The sequence below is a fragment of the Balaenoptera borealis genome (assembly GCF_965194805.1).
Source record: "Balaenoptera borealis genome assembly, chromosome: 16".
Classification (NCBI taxonomy): domain Eukaryota; kingdom Metazoa; phylum Chordata; class Mammalia; order Artiodactyla; family Balaenopteridae; genus Balaenoptera; species Balaenoptera borealis.
The window spans coordinates 62,291,829-62,316,343 of NC_138872.1; the positions used below are offsets into that span (position 1 = coordinate 62,291,829).

The window sequence follows — 24,515 nt, forward strand, 5'->3', positions numbered from 1 at the left end:
TGGGGGCCGGTAAGCCATCACCTAGACATCCATTTGTTAGCTCACAGGTGCCTGGAACCTGCAGATCATCAAGAACCACCCAAACTGCCCTGCTCTGTTGAAAACATACAAGGTTTCTAGAAGGCACAGTTCCATTTTCCCCCAACATTAGGAAAACGTTAAATACATAGAAAAGTTTGAAGAACTGTATAGTAAACATCCATTTAGCCATTACTTATATTCTATAATTAGTTCTACATTGGAAGTGGAGATTTAAAAATATACAGCAGATTTTAGTTCTTTTGCATTTGGGAAAAAGGGGCACAAAAGGCAGGATCTGAAGGCTCCTATCTGGCAAGCATCTGACTTCTGAACTACCAGTGATGCAGTGGAATGAAATGAAATCTTTTCTTCAGCGATCCTTTAACGGACAAAAGGATGAACGTCAAACCTGTAGACAGTATTTAAACATGGAACTCCTATCAGTACAATGACACACTTGGTGTTGGGTCACAGCAGCCATTCTGCATCCTCACACCAGCCCCAAAAACACAAGCACACTTAGGCTTCTGCTGGCTTACAGTGTACTAGCAGAGTTTTTTAAAAGCATAAGTGTCAAAAAAGAACTGCCAGAAAAATGAACTGCCAGATTTCTACACCTGGAAATTAAATACAGGATTTACATATTTCATACTTTATTTTAGCTGAAACTATACTACAAATAGGAATAATCCTAACTGCACATGACCTGAGTACCTCAAATAGGAAATCTGTTTTGTATTTAAACACGTGAAAAATAGCATTTCACTTCCCTATCATGTAAGTATGTTGAGGGCAATTTCAATTGTTAGCATCATTAAAAAAAATTATACTCTTATATGAAGAACGAATAATATAACACATTATTAGAAACACAGATAATTACTTTTAATTATGGTTAATTAAATAAATAACATGAAGCTATGGAAAGAAAACATTAATTTTCAAATATTACTGCTATTATAAAACACGAAAGCATCTACGACAGCACCAGCTCTGTGACCTGGAGCAAGACACGTCTGAGTTTTCTTACCAGAGAAACAAGACTAATAATGCTACTTAATCCCTTTCAGGGTTCTTCCTCAGTCCTCTGCGAGGATAAAGGACCACTGCTCTTCTGATTACGGCATTTCATAATCCTGATGGTGGTTCCTACTGCCCTTTCCCTCCAGCTACTATTCCAGGCTGAGCAGACTCAACACCTCCCCTTCCTTTCATCACTAAGTCACTTTCCTCTGGATGTGCTGCAGTCCCTCTATTTAAAATCAACCAAACAATCCACCAAAGGCCACCACTAAGGGGATGACCAGAGCTGAGCATCCTAGAAGGATGACACCTCAGTACTTCTGATATTGGCTTGTACATCCCAGGGTCACTTCCGTTTCTTTAAAAAAAATTTAGGGACTTCCCTGGTGGTGCAGTGGTTAAGAATCAGCCTGCCAATGCAGGGGACATGGGTTCAATCCCTGGTCCTGGAAGATCCCACATGCCGAGGAGCAACTAAGCCTGTGTGCCACAACTACTGAGCCTGCGCTCTAGAGCCCGCAAGCCACAACTACTGAGCCCACACGCCACAACTACTGAGCCCGCACGCCACAACTACTGAGCCCATGCGCTGCAACTACTGAGCCCGCGTGCTGCAACTAGTTAAGCCTGCGCGCCTAGAGCCCGTGCTCCACAACAAGATAAGCCACTGCAATGAGAAGCCCGTGCACCGCAACAAAGAGTAGCCCCAACTCGCCACAACTAGAAAAAGCCTGCGCGCAGCAATGAAGACCCAACGCAGCAAAAAATAAATAAAATTATAAAAAAAAAAAATTAAAAAACCGACAGTCTTACACTGATGATCTATGGGACTAGATATCTAAGCCTCTCCCCAAAGAAATAAGTTTGAAATTCGGATGTTTTAACCTTAGGGTTTCTTCAACCTAGGATTTTTTTGGTTTTGGTTTTGGTTTTTTAAAGAAAACCTGATTTATTAAAATGAGACGGCATCTTTTTCAAACACGCACACTCTTAGGTGTAGATGATGTGCCACGTTTCTAAGAGGCAACTTAATGCACTGGGCTATGGATCCAAAAGGCGTATAAGTTAGAATCCTGTGTAACTTCAGCGAAATTGTTTAGCTTCTCTGAGACTCTACTTTCTCATAGATAAATTAGGAATAAACCAAGGGTTTCACTGAGTTGTTAGAGAATTTTTTAAAATGATGTAAAGCATCTAGCACAGTGCCTGGAATGAAGAATCTGCTTCATAAATGAGTTTTCTCTCTTGTTTTTCATTGTTCTGCAGATATTCCAAAAAGCATGCTGTGTGTCAGTGAGCTTTACATCTTTATACTGATGGAGACAGAGAAAGAGATAAGAAGATGAGAGAGGTTAAAGGAAGAATGATTCATCCGAACTAGAGCACTGGTCATGCATTAATTTTTCACAAAGCAACTTACTACAACATTCATGAATTTTGCTACAAGGTTGATTATTTAAACTAGGATTAAACACCCAGGTTTAGCTGGTTAGTATGTTTTATTAAGGAGATTGAAGAACAGTAAAACCATTTGCAGTGTAAGGAATCACATTTTAAGAGAAGGAGGCTAAGAGTAACTTCCAAGATACACAGCTAAATGAGAAAAGGAGGGTGGGGAAAAGTATGTGCGGTCCATTACCATCTAACAAAAGGTGGGGGTATATATATATATATATATATATACATATAGATAGATAGATAGATAGATAGATATACAGTTGTTTATATATTTGTAAAAATGGAAGGATATACTGACAACAAAACTGGTCACCACAAGGCGGGGGCAAGGGTGGCGGGTACAAGTTGGAGGAGGCAGGGAGAGAGGCTTGGTAGATTTGACTCTGGAACCACATAAATGTTTTACATAATTATAAGGCAAAGTTAAATTTTTAAAAAGAGAATCATTAGAAGAAAAAATAAAACAAACCTAAGTGTTTACTGAGTTGGCAGCTTAACCACACAAAAAGGAATTATTTCAAGTGACTTTAAAATAAGGTAATTTGATTGTTCATCTCTATGCTCTAAGGACAAAAATGACAGCAAAAAAATAAAATTCTTTTCAATAATTATATTATTAGTAATAATACTGAGAGTTATTTTGAAACTATTATATATGGTAGGATAAAACTATTATACATGGTAGTAAAGTTACAAATAAATAATTAATTTACTATCATTAGGAACCAAAATTTTCAGTCTAAGAAAAAAGAGAAACAAAATTAAAAGAAGTTAAATAAGTCCTGGGGTCTACTGGAATTGGAAATATCAGTATAAATTTACCCGGAAAACAAAAAAGGAAGGGAGGGAAGAAGGAAGGGATGGAGGGAAGACTTTCATGCTAGCTCTTTTCATTCAAAAAGGCTGTAAACAATGACAAATCCAATATCAATAAACACCCTTTGAACCCAGATTATTGTTTCTAAATACAATTTCCCATCAAAAGGAACAGGGCCCTTGGAGAGATGGCTGATTCCAAATATAAGGTAGGAAATGTACAGAAAAAGCCTGGAATATCTTCTCAAGAATATCAAAACTCATGGTGGTCCAGTGGTTAACAATCTGCCTTCCAATGCAGGGGATGCGGGTTCGATCCCTGGTCAGGGAACTAAGATTCCACATGCCGTGGGGCAATTAAGCCCACACGCCGCAACTACTGAGCACGCGAGCCACAACTAGAGAGCCTGCATGCTGCAACTACAGAGCCCACGTGCTCTGGAGCCTACACACCACAACTAGAGAGAAGCCCACGTGCCGCAACGAAGATCCTGCATGCCGCAACGAAATCCCTCACAACGAAGACCCGACACAGCCATAAATAAATAAGTAAATAAATAAATAAATAAATAAATAAATAAATAAATAAATATTTTTAAAAAAAAGAATATCAGAAGTCAAAGAAGCTATTAAAGACTATTGGGCTATTAGAAGACTCAAGAGACAACTGGAAATGGTTCTCACCAGTCAGAAACAAGATAATTAGAGCATCAAAAAGAATGGCAACTGTAATGTACTAAAATATATATTTTTTAAAAACCCATGATTCAAACAAACAAAACAAACCTCATTGCTCACCTTTGGAAGGTGCTAGGAAACCAGCAAATTTTTCTGAAAACTGGTTTTAAAAAGGTGTTTTGGGGGGTGAGAATAAAGAGTTAGTTCTGCTTTTTCTATATGAACTATATCTGCAGGTAACCAAATAGATGATGAGAAGAAATGTTTTATTTTAAATAAGAGCATCTGGGATAATAAATAAAGGAGTAACAAACTATAATATTAGCGTTTTACAACGCTTCATGAAATAATGAATCTAGCCATTGATCATTAATGGCTACTAAAACCATCAGGTGAAAAACTGCTAGGGGAACTTCATATTAGATGAACCAGGCCAGCAACATATGAACCCACTTGATCAATCTTATCACAAAAATAGAGAAAAGAAGACTTTTTGTGTCACCCAATGTGATGCAACAGGAAATATACAACATCATCTAGGAAACAGTCTTGCCATTCAGTTCAGCCCTGAAGCTGATCAAGTGTATAGATCTAACTACCAGTTAATTACACAGTAGTAAGGTAACATGGTATACAACCTTACAAGAATGTTCCAGAATATGGGAACTTCTACAGAGCAAACAACTTGGTTTCTTAAATCTACTGCAAAGAGTGGGGGGTAGGGGAGAATTCACAGAGAGGAGGAATTCAGAGATTAAGACAGAAATGAGACACATCAACCAAATGTAATACGTGAATTTGTTTAGAAACTAGAGGTCAAACAAAACACTTATTTTAAAAAGTTTGTGAACAGAAAATCTGAACACCGGATATCTGATATTAAAGAGTTGTTATTAATTTTTGTATGTGGTAGTAGTACTGTAGTTTTGTTTAAAAATGATTGCTTATCTTTTTTATCATGATCTTCAGACTCATGACTGACATGATTTGCTGTCTATGATTTATTTCAAAATTATCTGAAGGGGAGAGGGAGAGAAGGAGTACTGATTAAGTAGGACTGGTCACACACTGACTGTTGACACTTTGTGATAGCTAGACAGGCCTTCGTCGTGTTGTTTTCTCTACTTCTGTATATATTTGAAATTTTCCTGTAATGAAAAGTTTTGGTATTCTTTAAAGCAGAAATTCAAAAGGGCCTCTCTTCTGCTTCCTAGGATATCACTTTTAAATGAAAAGACACAAGCTCTTAGATGTTTTCTTAGATGTGTGGTGATTACAGTTAAGACAACAGTCCCCTATTTGGCGTGTACCTAGATGCAATCTGTTTGAGTACTTTCTTCCCTTGAGGATAAAGCTGCATACCAGACCTGGGAAAATGTATATGGGGCATGATGGATAGTGGAAAGAACGGGGCTCTGCAGATACCCTGGTTTCAAGCCCCAGTTCTTTGTCGAGAATTGTTTAATCTCCCTGAGCCTCTGTGAAATGGGGATAACCTCACCTCCCTCACAGTGCTGCTATGAGCATCACATGAGATAAAACATGAAAGACCTAGCTCAGAGACCGGCATTCAGGAATTTATTCATTCACTTAGTCACCAAACATCTGAGTACAGCCTCTGGGTCAGACTCTAGGTTATGTGCTAGAGATATAAAGACAGAGAAAACATTGCACCTGCCTTGAAGGAAAACAGGAAAGTAAATCAATGATTATAGTGGTGAAAGCAACATATTTTAAGTTCTGAAAGGATAAAATTTTGGATCTAGAATTCTATATTCAAGCAACATTATCAATTATGAAGGTAAAACAGAGACACTGTTACAGAGTTTATAGTTTATTAACCATACACTATATATGCAAAAAAGAAAAAAATCACTCAAGGAAAAGATTACTTCCCTCAAAAAAAATCTACACACAAAAGGCTGGTATATTTGGAAGATTCTCCTTTGGGTAGCAAAGCTTTAACGGCATAGGAATACATTTTCTTCTCTGTGGGCCCCATTATGCAACTTTTTCTCTTCAGAATACTGCATTTACACAGTCATATTACAGATGCTGTATACCTGTTACCATCTCTTGGAATCAGGTTCTCAAGAAAGCAAAAATGTACAGATACAAAAAAGTAGTAAAAATAAATAAATTAACAGCACTAACCAAAGAGAGAAGGGAGACAGAGAGAGACAGAATATATATGTGTTAAATTTTTAATCTTTTTTAGAAGTGAACAAGATATATTAGTCAAAGAAGATGAGAAATAGAGGTATAATTTAAAATATAGTGATAATACATAATGAAGAAAATGATAACAGTAGCTGCCACTGGGAAAAAGAACTGGGAGTGTGGAGCCAGGATTTTCCCCCCTTCATTTCATATTCTCCTGTACTATGTGAATTTTTTAAAATTATGTGCATTTATCACTCCAATGGTTTAAAAAGTGTCACGGGAAAACACTTTTTCTGCTAAAATATATGTAACTCACAAGATCTATAGTGAATCTGCCAACATTTACTCTGCCCAAATACAAGAAAGATATTAAGGTAGCTAGACTAGATAATTTTTATAGTCCTTTCCAGAAGCTAAGGGATATGCAAATTGTGGAGATGTCATTTGGTTAATATAAAGACACAGATGTAAAGTCGGTTCCTAAGCTATAGAACCAAGAAGAGAGCAAGAACTAAAAAAAAGGAAATTTCCCCAGGAAAAGGCAGCTGAGAACCAGGAACAGAGCAGCAGTCAAAGCTAAATGGAGATTCCTGCAGTAGAACCAGGGGCAAGAAAAAAGAAACAAGGGAACATCAACACTGAGAGGGAGTGAGGGGCCCCCATGGTAAGAGGGGCGGGGCTCAGGCTGTAGGGAAACATTCTGAGATGGGGGGTGGGGTGGCAGGGGTGGGGTCTGAAGATGAGAGGCCACCACTCGGAGTCACAGAAACACGAAAGCAATGAATGTGCAAACAGAGGACCAAGACACAGAGGACAAAAAGGGCTGAGTACAAGCTTCTTCTGCTACAGAATGAGTGGTATCTAACCACCTAGAAATCATGGGGAGAAGGAGCTTCAAAGAAATTCTAGTATACGGATGGTAGATGGGAATTTGAAAGACAGTACCCAGTGAAAGGGTCAATGATCTTTTCTCTATTTGGTGTGTTGTCATTATTTCAGTGTAGTAAAGGGCTTTCATAGGTTCACCCAATCTTATTTTTATTATATACCTCTTAAGCAAAAGTTCTCCTGCTACAGGGATTTTCAAAAACCTAACTCAAAGGGCCTCAAGAGTTTGTATCAGTTTCCTCTTCATGCCCTACACTGTGTACAGTGTAAAAACACTTGGAATTTAAGAGCTAGAAGGAACTTTAACATTCTTTCTGACAAAATGCCTCACTTAAGATGAGAAAACAGAGACAAATCCTGGGCTCTTGCTGGTATTCACTGAAGGGAAGAGTGAATGAGGTCTTTCCCCAGGTACCCTTGGGAAAGAACCCAAGCTAGAACCCTTGTTGTCCAGCTGCCTAGAAGTCAGTTCCCTTTCCACTCTGTGGCCTTGGTTGTCTCTAAGGCCTTTTTCAGTCGGAGGAGAGAAAACACTTGCTCCACAGGCCCATTTATGAATAAACGTGTAAGCAGTCTGACAAAGCAGTGGGTCCCGGAACACAGTCTGCTTCATCAGAATTCTTCTTTGTCTCTAAAGGGCTCCCCGACACGCCCCTATTTCCTAATGTAATATGCACATTCAATTACTAACTGCTAACTTTAGATGAAAATTATATGAAATCTGAAAACCACAGGTTTGATATATGCTTTAGCATTTCCTATATAAGCAGGAATTCCCAGGAGCTACTACATTTTCAAGGAAGGCTGAAATTTAGTTTCACAGAAAGGAAAGGCTAGAAGGAAGAGACTAACCAAAGGGTTTTCCCCAACAGTTGAAATAAGCCAAAGGGCACATAACCCTTAGACATGATTGAACAAATCTCTGTAAGGGCAAAGTGGCTTTGGAAAACCATTTTCTTTAATTATAGAACATCGTTAATAAAATGAGAATGGTAATAGCATCTGTTTTTCAGGACTGTTTCAAACATCAGTGTTTATTTATGGGGACTAAATATCTATTAGTGAGATCTTAAATGTTTTAGTTTCCACTGTAAAGGAGGATTCTTCAAACGCCGTGCCAACCTGTACTTATTCAGAGCTCTTGCCACCAAACTAAATCTCCTTTTTCCCTTCTCAAGCAAATTTATGTCCAGTCCAGTTTCCCGAAGCCCTATCTTTTGTCCAGTTATCAACTATAAACTACTTGAATATTCTGAATCTATCATAGAAAAGAAAAGAAGCCTGCTGCCACAATACCAATGCAAACAGCAGAAGAAATGGACATCCACCTCTATGGGCAACACTAACAGCCAACCCCAGAAGCTCGGCTGTTGTGATGTGTCTTCCAAGGTCTCAGATCAATTCTCTAGAGCCAAAGAAGTGAGTCAAAGAGCCAACCACATGAGCCCTGCACAAGATCCTAACTGCACAAGATCCTAACTGGATCCTTCTAATTATGCCTGAATTTTTATGTTTATACTTATGTCATCTCCCCCATACTTTAGTCCCTTATTTTCTTAAGAGTATTAACTTTTAAAGAAAGAGAGAGAGAGAAAAGGAACAAAAGCAACAACATATCAAGCTTACAAAATGTAGAAGCAAAATATGAAACAGGGGCTTCCCTGGTGGTGCACTGGTTGAGAATCTGCCTGCCAATGCAGGGGACACGGGTTCGAGCCCTGGTCTGGGAAGATCCCACATGCCGCGGAGCAACTAGGCCCATGAGCCACAACTACTGAGCCTGCGCGTCTGGAGCCTGTGCTCCGCAACAAGAGAGGCCACGACAGTGAGAGGCCCGCGCACCGCAATGAAGAGTGGGCCCCGCTTGCCGCAACTAGAGGAAGCCCTCGCACAGAAACGAAGACCCAACACAGCCAAAATAAAATAAAATAAAATAAATAATAATTAAAGGTGCTAATAATTAAAAAAAAATCTTTAAAAAAAAATATGAAACAGAAGATCACAAAGGATGGGAGGGGGTTGATGGAAATATACTCTTGTAAGAATCTTACATTGTTCATGAGGCAATGTAATTTTCACTTGAAGATAAACTGTGATACATTAAAGAGGCATATTATAATCTCTAGAGCAGTGCTTGGCCAACAGAAATATTTTGTGAGCCAGATACACAATTTTAAATTTTCTAGGAGCCACCATTAAAAAATAAATAAAAAGAAACAAATGAAATTAATTTTAATAATATGTTTATTTTACCCAATATATCAAAAATATTATCATTTCTACATGTAATCAATTCTTCAAAATCAGGTGTGTGTTTTAAATTTACAGCACATCTCAGTTTGGATTAGCCACATCTGAAGTACTTGTTAGGCACATGTGGTCAGTGGCTACTACTGGGCAGAGTAGCTCTAGAGCAGGGATCAGCAAACTTTTCTGTAAAGGAACAGATAGTGAACATTTTGAGTTTTGTGGGCCACACAGTCTCTGTCACAACTACCCAAATCTGCCATCGTAATGCAAAGCAGTCAGAGGCAGTATGTAAATTAATAGGCACTGCTGTGTTCCAATAAAATTTTATAAAAACATGTGGGCCTGATTTGGCCTATGGACTACAGTTTGCCAACCATTACTCTGGAGCAATGACAAAAAATAACACAAAAGCGTATAAGCAAAAAGTTGACAGGGAAGATAATATGGGAGGCTATAATATCAGTAAGTACTAAATAACACACAATTCATCCAAAAAGCGACAGAAAACAGAAGGACACAGAACAAGTAGAACAAGTAGGAAACAAATACCAAGATGGAAGACAGGCTCACCTGTATCATTAATTAGATTAAGTATAAAAGGCGGGGATTGTCAGAGTGGATAAAAAAGCAATACTCAACCATAAGCTGTTTATAAGAAACCTACTTTAATTATAAAGACAAATAAGTTGCCAGTAAAAGGCAAACACCTACAAGAAACAAGAGTGGTTATGTTAATATAGGACACAATAAACATCAAAAAAAGGTTATTTCTAGAACTGAAGAGAAATATTCCACAATGATAAAAGGGGCAATTCATTAAGAAGACATAACAATCCAAAATGGGCATATACCTATCAAAAGAGTTTCATGAAGCAAAAATTGATATAATTAATGGAGACTTAAATCCACAACCATAGTTGGAGATTTCAATACCACTCTCAGTAGCTGAAAGAAAAAGTAGAAAACCACCCCACCAAAAACCCCCAACAACAACAACAAAAAACCCCTAACCCACAATCAGTAAAGATATAGAAGAGCTGAGCAAAACCATGAACCAACATAACTTAAAATGATATTAATGGAATATCACACTCACTCAAGTCCACACAGAACAACATGCACCAAGACAGACCACATGTCAGTCCATAAAGTAAGTCTCAATAATTATCAAAGAAGTTCTAAATAACTCATGTGTTACAGAAGAAAGCACAAGAGAAATTAGAAAATATTTTGTAATAGATGACAGTGAAAAGACAACACATCAAAATATCAAAATATGTAGAATGCAGTTAAGCAAAAACTAAAGGAAAATTCACTAGAAAAGAAGAAACATAAAATCGAGGAGTTAAGTTCCCACCTTACAATGGGAGAATAACATATTAAATCCAAAACTATTAAATTCAAATAAGCAGAAGAAATAATAAGAGTATAAATAAATGAAAAAGCAAGACACAAATATAATAGAGAAAAACCAATGAAGTTAAAAGTTGTTCTTAGAAAGAATTAATTGATAAACACCTAGCAAGGAAAAGAGAGAAAACACAAATTACTGGTATTAGGAATTTTTAAAGGGACATAACTATAGATCCTACAGATACTGAAATTATAAGGGAGTATTTTGAGCTAATAATTTCATGCTAACAAATTTGACAACTTAAATGGAATATTCCTTGGAAAACCAAATTACTAAAAGTGATACAAGAAGAAATAGAAAAGCTAAATAGTCCCATATCTATTAAAGAAATTGAGTTCATAATCAAAAACCTTTCCATAAAAAACTCTTATGCCCAGATGTCTTCACTAGTAAACCCAACCAATAATTTAGGAAGAAAAAAAAAAGTCCTATACACACTGTCACAAAATAATAGAAGAGGAACTTCTTAACTATACTAGTTTTATGAGGTCAGCATAATCCTGAAACAAAACTTGACAAAGATGTAAAAAAAGAGAAAATTACAATCTAATATTCCTCATCCTCATGAACAAAGATAAAAAAATATTTAACAATATATTCAAATCCAACATGTAAAAAGGATAATACATCATGACCCAATGGAATTTCTCCCAGGAATGCAAATCCAATTAAGCATTCAAAAACCAATCAATGTCATGCAAAATACTTATAAAGTGCAAGAATCATATGACAATTTTAAAAGATACAGAAAAAGCATCTGAAAATATCCAACATCTATTCATGATTCAAAGTCTTAGCAAACTGGAAATGGAGGGGAACTTTCTCATCCTGAAAAAAGACTTGTATGGACAACCTAAGAATTATAGTTCAAGGGGAAACACTGAACTAACTTCCCCTCTCTAATACTGGAAGCAAGGCAAGGATATCTACTCTTCCCACTTTAACAATATACCAAAGGTGCTAGTTGGTACAATAAAGCAAGAAAAAGAAATAAAAGACATAAAGATTGGAAAAGAAATAAAACTGTGTAAATTAAAAACTCTGCAGAATATTAAGAAAAAACCCAACCTATCAGAATAAGTGAATTTTAAAACGTTGCAGGATACAAGGTCAATATACAACAATTAATTATATGTCTATAGAGAAGCAGCAAACAATTTGAAAATGAAACTTAAGAAACAATTCCATTTCTGATAGCATAAATAAGATAAATATTTAGGGAAAAATTAACATAAGACATATAAGACTTCTACAGTAAAAACTATAAAACAGGTCTAGTGAAGAAAGACAAGATTATTCTAAAATTTATGTGGAATACAAAGGATCTAGAATAGTCAAAACAATATGAAAAAGAACAATGTTGGAGGGTTTATGCTACCTGATTTTAAGACTTACTATAAAGTCAGAAAAAAGAAAGTGTGGTATTGGCATAAGAATAGTATAAAAATGAGTGGAACAGAAGGGTCCAGAAATAGATCTAAACATACATGGTCAATTTATTTTTGACAAAAGTGCCAAGCTAATTTAACAAGGAAAGAAAAGTCTTTTTAACAAATGTTGCCAGAACAACTAGATATCCATATGGAAAAAACTAAACCCTGACTCCTATCTCATACAAAATTAATTTGAAATGGGTCAGACTTAAATGTAAAAGCTAAAACTATAAACCTTCTAGAAGAAAGGTTTCTAGAAAATCATTGTAACCTTAGGTAGGCAAAGTTTTGGAGTGGGGAAAAAACCCACTAACCATTAACAAAAAAAAGTCAACAGGACTTCATCAACATTAAAAATATCTGCTCATCAAAATACATCACTAATAAAATGAATATACTACCCTAGACTCAAAAAATGTATCTGCAGCACAAAGGATGTGTATCCAGAATATATAAAAGAACACCTACAAATCTACAGTAAAAAGACAAACAACCTAATTAGAAAATGGGCAAGCGACTTAAATATCCACCTCAAGCAGAAGATATTTGAATGGTCAAGAAGCACACAAAAAGGTGGTCAACAAGAGAAATGCAAATTAAAATCACAATGCAGTATCATCTTATATCTTCTAGAATGGCTAAAAAAGACTGATAGCACTAAGTGTTGTCAAGGATGTGGAGCAACTGGAACTTTCATATAATACTGGGGGAGTATAAAGTGGTACATCCACTTTAGAGAACTGTTCGGTTGTTCTTATAAAGTTTAACATACATCTATCCTAAGAACCAACAATTCTAATCTTAGATATTTACTCAACAGAAATGAAAACATATGCCCACAAAAAATTTTTTATAGAAATGTTCATAGCAGCCTGATTTATAATAGTCCTACCTGGAAACAATCCAAATGTCCACCAACAGGAGAACAGGTTAAGGCTGTATATTCATACAATGAAGTAACACTGAATAATAAAAATTAACGTACTTGGGCTTCCCTGGTGGTGCAGTGGTTAAGAATCCGCCTGCCAATGCAAGGGACACGGGTTCAAGCCCTGGTCCAGGAAGATCCCATATGCCATGGAGCAACTACTGAGCCTACACTCTAGAGCCCGAGCGCCACAACTACTGAAGCCCACATGCCCAGAGCCCATGCTCCACAACAAGAGAAGCCACCACAACGAGAAGCCCGCGCACCGCAACGAAGAGTAGCTCCCGCTCACCGCAACTAGAAAAAGCCCACGCACAGCAAGGAAGACCCAACGCAGCCAAAAATAAATAAATGAATAAATTTATTTTAAAAAAAAATTAACGTACTCCTGATACACACAACATTAAGGATGAATTTCAAAAACAGGTTAAATGAAAGAAGTCAACCATAATACCAAGTGATTCCATTTTTTATAAATTCCAAGAATAATCAAAATTAATCCACAGTGATAGAAATTTGAAGTAGTTGCTTAGGACAGTGGGGGCTTGGAGTTGCTTGAAAAGGGGCACAACAAAATTTTGAGGCGGGAGATAGAAATGTCCTACATCTTGCTTTCAGTGGTGGTCACCTGTGTATATGTAACTGTTAAAACTCTTTGAACTAAACATTTTAGATCTGTACATTTTATTATATGTTATAATATGAGGTATGTTAATTATAACTCAATTTTAAAAATCTCTAAAAAATCATTTAAAAAGTAGGGAGGGCAATCCAAAATATTAACAGTGGTTGCTTCTGGGTGGTGGGATTATGGCTAATTTTTTCTTTGTTAATTCACACTTCTCTCTGCTTTACAATTTTCTATAAGGAACTCCGCCCCCGCCCCCACCCGTTTTCTATACCTATGTTTTAGACTTTCACAAAGATTCTAAAATATCACCAGCATTTATCTTCTGAAAGTAGGAATACAGGTAAGTAAAGGAAGTGTGTATCAAGTTCTCTTTCTACAGCAGGCATGTGGTGCAGTGTCTATGTGGGATATGAAAGGGGTTCAGAAGCTCAGCCAGAAGCAACGTGGCAGCCTGGGAAGAGGAAGAGATCAGACGGAAGAGTTCACCTCTGACCCTGGCTTTCTTACTGAATGGTGGGCAAGTCATAGAGCCCCTGTTTCTTCGCCCCTAAAATGGGAGTAAGATGTATCCCCTTCTCTGTCTCATCAGGGTTTTGTGAATGTTAACTGAAATGGTCTATATAGCACAGAAGGAATTAATGGAGTAGTAACTTCTGATATTATTTGAAAAGTTAGAAAAAAGTCTCTCTCACAAGTCAGATTTACTACTTACAGTCCTATAAGAAGCAGCGAGAACAGCTTTGCTAGAACGACGCTGCCCTTTCAAATCGACAGCCAAGAACTCTTACCTATTGGCTTGGTAACAGTGATTCTGCAAAGCATAGGAGATGCACTGCGTGTTTAACCGCTTTCTCTCAACCTCCTTCCAACTATCTTCTGTCCACTTTCTCTTGATCTGCTTCTCCTCATGCTTTGTCCCCACATATTCAGCATAGGTCTGGATCCGATAGCTCTCTGCATATTTGCTGGTATTGACAGCTACAAGGAAAAGAAAAAATCCTTATCAAAGAGTCTGGCCTAGCCCCAGGATGTCACTTCGGAAAGATGGCCTGAGGGAGTCAAAGGAGCCCTGGGGTGAGGTCTGCACTCCCAACCCCGCTCGACGTTTAGAAGCCAGGTGGCCTTGGGAATGTCCCATAGGCTCTCCACATCTGAGTTTTCTCACCTGGAGAAAAGACGGTCACTGCTCCTCAATCTCCCTCACAGTGTGAAAATGCTCTGTGAACTATTAAATAACCAGAATGATGTAAGCAAAACGTTAATTTTTGGAATATTTGCAGGTAACGTTACGGTCTGAAAATTACTCCTTTTCAGAGTAAGAAACTGAAAAACAAAACAAAACCACTAAGGGAAAACTGCAAACCCTCACTTATTCTGTTAAAAATAAAGAGGACAAGAAAAGCAATACTGACAGCAGTGCTGATCGCCGTGTCAAACACCGAAGGTCTACCATACGTGTGCGTCCGGTGCTTTGCGTACATCATGTCTTATCGTCACAATGCGTTTGCAAGGCAGAATTGGCTTTACTGAATATGAGAAAGCAGGTGCACAGAGGTCGGGGGGATTACTGCAGGCCGCACCGTGGGCCAGCGGCAGTGGTGGGCGGCAAAACCAGGCTGCTTCGACCCTAAGGTCACACTTCCGCACTTCACTTTGGACTCTGCAGACTCAAGATATTCCCACAGTACTTGAGACCTGCCTCTTCTCCTTCTGCTTTGAAAGCCTGCTAATTCTCTGTAATGTGCCTCTGGCAGGAGTCCTTGAAAACTAGAGCTTGTTCCCTCTTTGGTGTTAATGCCTGACTAAGGCCGGGTCCGTCTTGCTGCCTCCTTCTCGGAGGGTGGGGGATGGAACGTGCAAGTGGCCCGGGAGTGAGGACCCACGCAAACCGGGAGGCTGGGCCCCCATGTGCTGGCTCCAGCTTCTGCAGTGTGAGCACACACTCCCCGGCCCACTATCACTTCCACTGGTTATTACCCACACTAGCAGCAAGACCGTAAGGGCTGGGCCATGCTGGCAGGGGCTGCCAGACTTGGGACCCGGGCAGCTGCAAAAGCACTGTGACGTCTGAAATAGAGTATACCCACTTCTAGCAAAATTCTTGGATCAGAGTAGTTCCCAGTAAATATTATGTAAATGAAGCATGGTAGAATGCAGCAAGAGGTGACGGACACACCAGAACTGGACAAGGGACTCCAGTACTTCAGAAACCTTAAACCACAGGGAAAGACAACTGGATGAGAGGCAGATACTCCCCACATACCCAGCCCCTGACACTTTCATCTTCACTCCAAGTGGACCAGATCTGCCTAAAACTTCTCAGCACAATAGGAGTTTATAGAATGTCATGCCCTAAATGTTTAGCCATCTAAAGAGCAAAGCAAAATAAAACAACAAAAAGAAAAATAAGAAAAGACACCCACTCTTATTATGCACCCCAATGTTCATTGCAGCACTATTTACAATAGCCAGGTCATGGAAGCAACCTGAATGCCCATCGACAGACGAATGGATAAAGAAGATGTGGCACATATATACACTGGAGTATTACTCAGCCATAAAAAGGAACAAAACTGGGTCCTTTGTAGAGATGTGATGGACCTAGAGACTGTCATACAGAGTGAAGTCAGAAAGAGAAAAACAAATATCGTATATTAACGCATATATGTGGAACCTAGAAAAATGGTACAGATGAACCAGTGTGCAGGGCAGAAATAGAGACACAGATGTAGAGGACAAACGTATGGACACCAAGGGGGGAAAGTGGCGGGGGGGTGGGGGGGTGGGATGAATTGGGAGATTGGGATTGACATATATACACTAATATGTATAAAATGGATAACTAATAAGAACCTGCTATATAAAAAAATAAAATTCAAAAAAAATTTTTTTTTTACTAAGAAGTTTGCTGTACTTTTCAAATATTCACTCTAGAGTTTAACAGGAAAAAAAGAAAAGAAAAGAAAACAACCCTAAGGGTATTAAAGAACTTTCACATTATCCCAAGGAAGTAGATTGAGTTAGTGAAATGCGAGCTCAAAACAGCATATGCTCTGACTCACTAGAAGGAGGGAAACAGAAAGTACCCAGCTCTGCAGATACACTATCGACCAAAGTCACTCAGATCAGAGAACCACAGAAACAGGATTCTTTCTTTAAAATCTTACTCCTCAGGACAGTTACTCTTCTTGCTTTCAACGGACTACACTTTTGACTTTCTTGGCTCATTTATCTAACCGCCCCACAATCTGTATACCCAACAAACATCAACCATCCGTGCCTCTGTCTAGCAGCTGCTCACTGGGTGTCTGTCCCAGGGACGATGCTAGATATTTGGTAAAACAAGACACAATTTCCACCCTCTTGAGCTCACCCTGTCACATGCAAGCTTTATGCAGTTTCCTGTAAGCTTGAGACTACCTACTAAAACAGGTTCATCTATCAATGCGATACATGAGAACCCACAGATTCTACATGATTATTCTGTCCCGATCGTTGGCAAATGAGCATCTCCTGGATTTTCCTCTTTAAGTTTCATTCCTTACTCAGGCAGGTTGATTCTGAAGTGTGCCCCACAGGGATGACATGTGCAATAATGTCTCTCTCGAGTTTAATTTGGATTACCAAGTAAAGGAGTAGGCTTGAGTCAACATTCCTCCTGAAAGCAGAGGTGATGATAGGGTCATAAAGGAGCCAAGATGATCTACTTAACAGCATTTGATTGTTTCCAGTAATTTAGCTCTCAGCCCCATGGACAAATGTTTCAAAAATTCCCTAACCATGGTGGGGAATTTATCTGAGCACATTTGGAATTAGGATCAGTTAAAGGGGGAAACAAATAACAATCCACTTTCCACGGCTGGCCTTCACATGGCAATAATTTACCAGCATTCCTTCAAGTCCCAGCAGCTTTGCAGCTCTCGGCCTTTAATCTGGAAGCCAAGCTCTGGCCCAGAGCCACCCTTCTAATGGATGAATCAGCAAAATGAATTGGCTGTCAGCTGTGTCCTCCAGTGATTCCAGCTCGCCTGTCAGAAGCAGCGTGGCGCAGGCAGCTTGGTAACACTAACCTTTTCCAAATTTGTCAGGAAAATGATTCAAGGCCATCTTTCGGCCATGCCACTCTGTGAAAGCCGCTGCAAAACCAAACACGGTGAAGGCCCTTCCTGGTTCCTTGTGGGTGAGTGAGAGCAGTTCCTCTCCCACAGTCTCACCCACCCATGGCTTCACTGTGCCGGGTCCGCTGTCTCGACACTTTGTGCATTTAATCTTCACAACCACCCCATGAGGAAGAGATGTTCTAGTCATCACACAGATGAAGAGACTGGGCATCAGGGGAGCCGAGCAGCTTGCTTATGGTCTCATAGGGTGAGCATCAAGGCTGGTTTGGAACCAAGACGTGACTTTTTTCTAAAACATAACCCTGCCACAAGTCTGATACATATTTGTGTATATTTATGTGTCCATTTAGATGGACGATTATCTTATAAAATGCTTCCTTTAGAGGAGTTTTAAAGAACTACTTAAAATGTTGAGTTTTTTTTCTAAAAATGTAGACCCTTCCATTACTGTCAAGCAAAAAAATCTCTCCAACTAAGTTGAGAGATACATAATGTTCATGGACAAGAACACTTAACATAAGACATAGAGTCCTTCCTAAATTTACCTCTAGATTTAATGCAGTTTCAGTTTAAAAAATTCCAACGTTTTAATAAAACAATGAAAAAATTTTAAATGAGATTAAAAAAAAAAAATCTCAACAGAACACAGAGCAGTGGTAGCCAGGGACTGGGGGAGGAGGTCAACCGCCAAAGGGAGGAGGGAATTCTGGGAGTGATGGAACTGTCCTGTATCTTGATTGTGGTGGAGGTTACATGATGATGTGCATTTGTTAAGATGAAGACCTGGGCAACAGAACAGTGTATATTTCACTGTATATAAATTACACCTCAATTATTCTGTGGAATTTGAAAGGTTGATTCCAAATTTTAAAGGGAAGACAAATGGCCAATGATAGCCCAAACATTTCTGAAGAAGAATAAGGAAGGGGGACTTGCCTTGATAGCTAAAAAAGCTTATTGTAAACCTGTAGTACTTAAGACAGTGTAGTAATGGGACAGAGATAAACAAACTGACCAGTGGTACAGAAGAACCTAGAAACAGACCTATGCATCTGTGAAACTTTGATTTTTGACAGAGGCAGCATGACACTGTGCAAAAGGAAAAGTTGGAAAAATTGTTTATCCACAGGAAGAAAAAAAGAAATTGGATTCTTACTCACACCAGGCCAAAAAATCAACTCCAGATGGATGAAGCACTTAAATGTCAAAAGCAAACTTTGAAAACTTGAAAAGAAAATAGAAGTGAATATCTTCCGGAGCTTGAAGTAGGAAAGAATTTATGAAGATACAAAAAATGTTAAGCATTAAAAAAAAGATCAATAAGTTTGGCTACATTAATAGGAAAACTTCTGTCCACCCGAAGACACTTTAAAGAGAGAGAAGACAATCTACACACTGGGAGAAGATATTTGTGACACATACAACTGATGGAGGATTAGCACCAGAATACATAAAAATGCCTACAAATCAGTAAGAGAACACCTAACAGAAAAATGGGCAAAAGACACGAAAAGCATTCATATCGTTTCACAGAAAAGGGAGCATATAACGCCAATAATTATATAAAGAGTTGCTCAACCTCAGGCAAAGGCAAATTAGGAGCACAATAAGATATCATTTTGTAGATCTGTAGAGGGAAAGGGAGAGGGAGGGAGAAGGGGGATGGGGGGAAGGTGAGGGGAAGGAGAGAGCGGGGGAGAGAGAGAGGGAGAGAGAGAGAGAACCAAAAAAGCAAGAAAATGATGAGCATGACTTTCAGAAGAGTGACTGCCACCCACAGGGGATAGGGGGGATGGGATGGGGAGGAACAACAGGTAAATGTAATTTATTAACAATATGTTAGCTCTTTGGTTGAGTGGTGGTTTCACAGATGTTCATGACATTTTAAACAAATTGTTTAGTTTTGCTGTTGTTTTACACTGTCCAACTCCTAAGGGCCATTTCTGAGACTAAGTTAGAAGGGCTCTGTAAGACGAGGTAAGAGTTACTCCAGTTTCAGTGTCTTCAGTGATAAGGAGGTGTCCCTGAATGGTTCGTGTGCTGCAAACAATCACAGCTGCTGAAACGCCAGGCTTCTCAGCCCTTCCAAGGGAGGCTGAGGACATTTGTGCAGCCTGGTTATTAAGCGGCTGCAATCACTTTACTGCAGCAACTGCTGGAGGGGGTGGGGTGGGGGGAGGATCAGGAAACTTCAGAAGTAGTCACACACCGTTAGTCCTGCATTTTCTACAGTGGCTACCCTCAGCCAACATCAGGTTCTCAGTCAGTTTCTAAGGGAATTACCTATAATGCTTATCAATCCAATGGTTACAAGAAAGAGAAATATTTATTGGTTACTTATTCTGCCAGGTATGGAAAAATCCTGTAAGGATTATCCTGACTCTATAGATAAGGACACTGAAGCTCAGAAGAAGTGACTAGTTCAAGGTCTCAAAGATGACAAGTGTTGGGATCCAAACCAAAGCTACATTCTTTTCATGACACCATGTGCACTGGAAGGGTCCCAGACCGTGTCATTTAGAGTTAACACAGGCAAATGCCTCTGTCTGCAAGAGACTCAGAGTCTGTCCACCTCTCCATACAACAGTTATGTAAAAAGCAGAAGGAATCTCTCCGTGATAACCTGGTATGTTAACTGCCCACCCGAAGTGACGTGTGCTGACAGTGGCCTCTGCCAGCTTTGCAGACTCAAACCCTACACCCTACCCACCAACGTGTGCTTTAATGCTCTACGGTGCCCACTTCTGACACCCTTCATGACCTCTCCTGACCCCTCCCTCAGCCGCCAGCCTGGGGCCCTGCACCACTGTGCCCTCATTCTGGGTTTTCACCCCACACCAGGAGGGCACCAAACATCGCTTTGTGTTTGCTTGTTTATTTACATGTGAACATACCAGATTCAGAAGTTTTCTCATATTCCATATAATTTGATCAACTTTGGGTTTTCAACAGCATGACCATTTTTTGACTTTAACCAGAGAGAGAATGGAGGGTTTTATCTCGGATTCTACGGGAGAACTAACTTTACAAAAACACTCAACCCTGATAACGGTCACTAGGAACATTTGCCTGTGTTCAAAAAAACTGATCTTGGGTGTACCTCCCCTCAACCCACCCAAGGAACTAGGCGGATACTAAGGTGCACACAGAAATCGGCGGTCTGTCAGAAGCACGTGCAGTACTGCTATTTCCAGGGTGCCCAAGAGGTGAGAGTGCGCGAGCCCGCCCAGGAGATGACAGCCCTATTTTACCCTTGCCAGTCCATCCTCCTCTATAAAACCCTGCAGAGTCTTCAAGATAAAGTGCAAACCTGCTAGAGGACGTCAGGGCCTTTAGCTTGGTCCGGCCCTCACTTCAACGCTGACTCTTTCCCCACGTTTACCCAGGCGCTCTTGGGGGAAGGGACCTTGGCTTATTCATCTGTGTAGCGCCTGGGCTCTACCATGGTACTTTGGCAGGAATTTCATCTGACATTGTGGAAGGAGGGAAGAAACACAGCTTTTGTACCTGCTGTCAGCTTGTTTCTACTCAAGAGAAGAAAGCCAGAACCAGGATACATATTCACAACATCTTCAGTGAAAAATTCCATGAGGAAGGGTGGCTCAGCAGATGAAGAGCCCTGGGCTGGAAACAAGAAAAGCTGGCTCTGACTCTGAAGGGCAGGCTCCCTTGGGCGGAGCAGTCCGTGCACATTGCCACACCTGAGCCTCACAGCAACGCTGGGAAAGAAATGGCAACGGCCCTTGACAGGAGACTCGGCAAGGCCAATGCACCTGCCCCGGGCACACGGTCAGGACCCAGGGCTTGTGAGTCCTTGTCCCTTGTTCTTCATACATTGCATACTTACCTAATAAAGGGTTGCTTGTTTGTTTGTTTGTACAGTACTAAGGCTAGGGAATTCCCTGGCGGTCCAGTGGTTAGGACTCCGCACTTTCACTGCTGAGGGCCTGGGTTTGATCCCTGGTCGGGGAACTAAGATCCCACAAGCCTTGCACCGCAGCCAAAAAAATAAATAGAAATAAAAAAATAAAGTACTAAGGCTAAAGAGTGAAAACTCAGGCACATGAAAGAGATCCAAGCGCTGTCAAGAGCACAGCGGAAATAATGGAGTAAGAGGCAGAAGGGAGCTGGGTTCATTCACTTCTGCTTTCCCCAAGCCTCTATCACAGCACCTGACATATAGGAGACACTCAGGAAAGCAAATGCACTAAGTCCAAGGGAGCAAGCTCAGGCCATGATGCTTAAAAAGATGTGAAGGACAGAGTATGAGAGCAAGAACGGCTGAGCGTTCACAGAACCGGGCCCGTACCCCCCGGCACTGAGTGCTTGGCACCGTGCGGGCAGCTGCTGTGAGCCCTGTGACGGATAAGGACCAGAGCAAACTCAACAGGCGCCCAGAGAGGAAGTGGGTCCCGTCCTGGTTCCTCCACATACAAGTCACGCCTATGACTCCGTGCCCCCTCCACGTCACCCCCTCAGTCTGCTCACGGCTCCCACACCTCATTTCACCTCACGGTCTCTAATTAAGGCCAAGGAAGTGGATGGGAATTCCCTGGCGGTCCAGTGGTTAGGGCTCCACGCGCTCACTGCCGAGGGCCCAGGTTTGATCCCTGGTTGGGGAACTAAAATCCCACAAGCCATGCAGTGTAGCAGAAAAAAAAAAAGCCAAAGAAGTGGAGATGAAAACACTCTCCACAAACTGGACAAAGGCTGACATGTAGACATGGTGACATCTACTTAAAATCTACACAAAGGGAGGCAACGAAGTCAAGTGGGAAAACCACAGGTTCCGAGGCCACAGTGGCCTAGGTTCAAATCCTGCCCCGGTCTTAACTTGCCTGAGGCAAGTCACCTGCCTCCCTGGGCTTCCCTTTCTTTATCCATAAAACGGGCATATCTACCTACCTCAGAAAGCTATTAGGAAGGGCAGAGAGTACGTACGCAGAGCTCTCAGCACAGGGCCTGGCACACGGTAGGTGCCTAAGCAACGAGGCTATGGCTGTTAGATCACAAAACATACAGTTCAGACTAAAAGAACGGTGTCTAAGCCACATAAGATATTCTACAGCGAGACAGATTCAGCGAGCTGTAGAGCTCATCACACACTGGGGGGGTGAGAAGTGAGGGGGGGTGAGAAGTGAGGGGGGCCTCACAGACCTGAGTCTGCAAAGCTCACACGATACTGCTATCGTTTAGAATTGGGGTCTTTCCCACGCAAAAACGTGGAAATAAAGTGGAAAATACAGGAACCGATACGTCAACCATACTGGACAAGTATAAAATCAAAAAGTCTGAACTATAATTTTTAAAAATTGAACTGAGACCAAAATTAGTCAATTAATTTTCACTAACTCTCCTGGCAACACCACAGTCCGCTTCTGAAACGTGCATCTCATTCATTCATCCCACAAACACTGCCTCCAGGTACTGTGCTGGGCACCGGCGCGTGGAGGAAGGGAAGAGACGGTCCCTGCCCGGAAGAAGCTTACAATCTAGAGGAGGAGGAAAGGAACAGCAGGGAGGCAGGAATCGAGGTGAGAAAGGATGATTTCAGCACGAGGAGGAGCAAGAGGTTGACTGTGGGAAGAAGCTGCTGCTTAAGCTCTCGCTCCCACGGCCTCTGCCACCTGCCTCCGCTTTTACTGAAGGGTGTCACCAAGGAGCACTGCTCGCATTAACCAGCCTGGGTGGTTTTTTTTTCTTTTTCTTTTTTCTTTTCATGGTTCCCAGCTGAAAAGTCGATTAAGAAGAAATAAAGCTACCATTTATTGAGTACTTACTATATATAAGAGCTGTGCTGACTGCTCTACAAACAAATGTATTTAGTTCTCGCTTGTTCATTTATTCACCCTTCCACCTGTTTGTGAACACAGACACTAATGTATGAAATTCTCACTTGTTCATTTATTCATCTCTCCATTCATTCATGAACAAACACACCATCTTCTATGCATGGGCAACTGGGGCTGAATCAGGGACCTGGTCCTTGTATTCGCCGGGAGGGAAGGACAGGGCACAGAGCCTCACACGTGTGCTGAGGGTTAGAAAAGCGCTCTGGAGTTTCCAGCGGGAGCTAGCTGGTCAAGCCCAGGACACAGAGACTGTTTCCCTAAGGAAAAGACATTCAGCCTTTCCTGAGACTGAAGGCTGGGAGAGCAGACAGCGTCAAAGACACTGGGGGTAGGGACGCGTGTTCCAGGCAGAAGGAACACGGAGTGACCTATCTGAGTGAGGAGACACAGTCTTGACTGAGGAACTGAAACACGACCTTAACAGTGGAGACTAAAGAGGGAGCAGGGAGGACCTGAGGTGAAGCCGGAATGATGGACACGCCCCCGAGGGCTCCGGCTAAGTGCAGAGGGAGCCACATGGGGTTTTAGTCACCAGGAGGGTGCGAGTGTGATCTGATGTGTGTTTCTACAAGATGACTGCAATTGAAGGGGAAAACACGAATGGGAATGGAGAAGGCATGGAGTAAGAAAAGAAGTCCTAGTGGAACTCTGAGGAACAGCAAACATTTAATCACCTTATAGATGGGGCGGGGGGAGCAGGCAGGGGAGCCTGGGACGCTGTGGGCCGAAGAGGAGGTGACTTAGAAAGTCTGGGGCTGCGGAGCCCAGGAAGGAAGGATGGGTCAACGTACTGAGCAACCAGGCAAGAGGAGGCAAGGGCTCAGGAGCTTTATGGCACG

General features: G+C 40.7%; 1 protein-coding gene across 5 annotated transcripts in view; it reads right to left on the minus strand.

Moving 5' to 3' along the window:
- The window catches only part of PARN (poly(A)-specific ribonuclease), a 160,596-nt gene that overhangs the window by 30,772 nt on the left and 105,309 nt on the right, over positions 1-24,515 (minus strand). For 4 of the 5 annotated variants that reach the window (XM_082359280.1, XM_082359279.1, XM_082359278.1 and 1 more), the window contains one exon: positions 14,492-14,681. In XM_082359280.1, coding sequence (XP_082215406.1) covers positions 14,492-14,681 — 190 coding nt within the window. Of the gene's footprint in view, positions 1-8,543; positions 8,709-9,050; positions 9,481-14,491; positions 14,682-24,515 lie in introns of those variants that run through there. The other variant, XR_014235425.1, reaches the window with a different exon arrangement.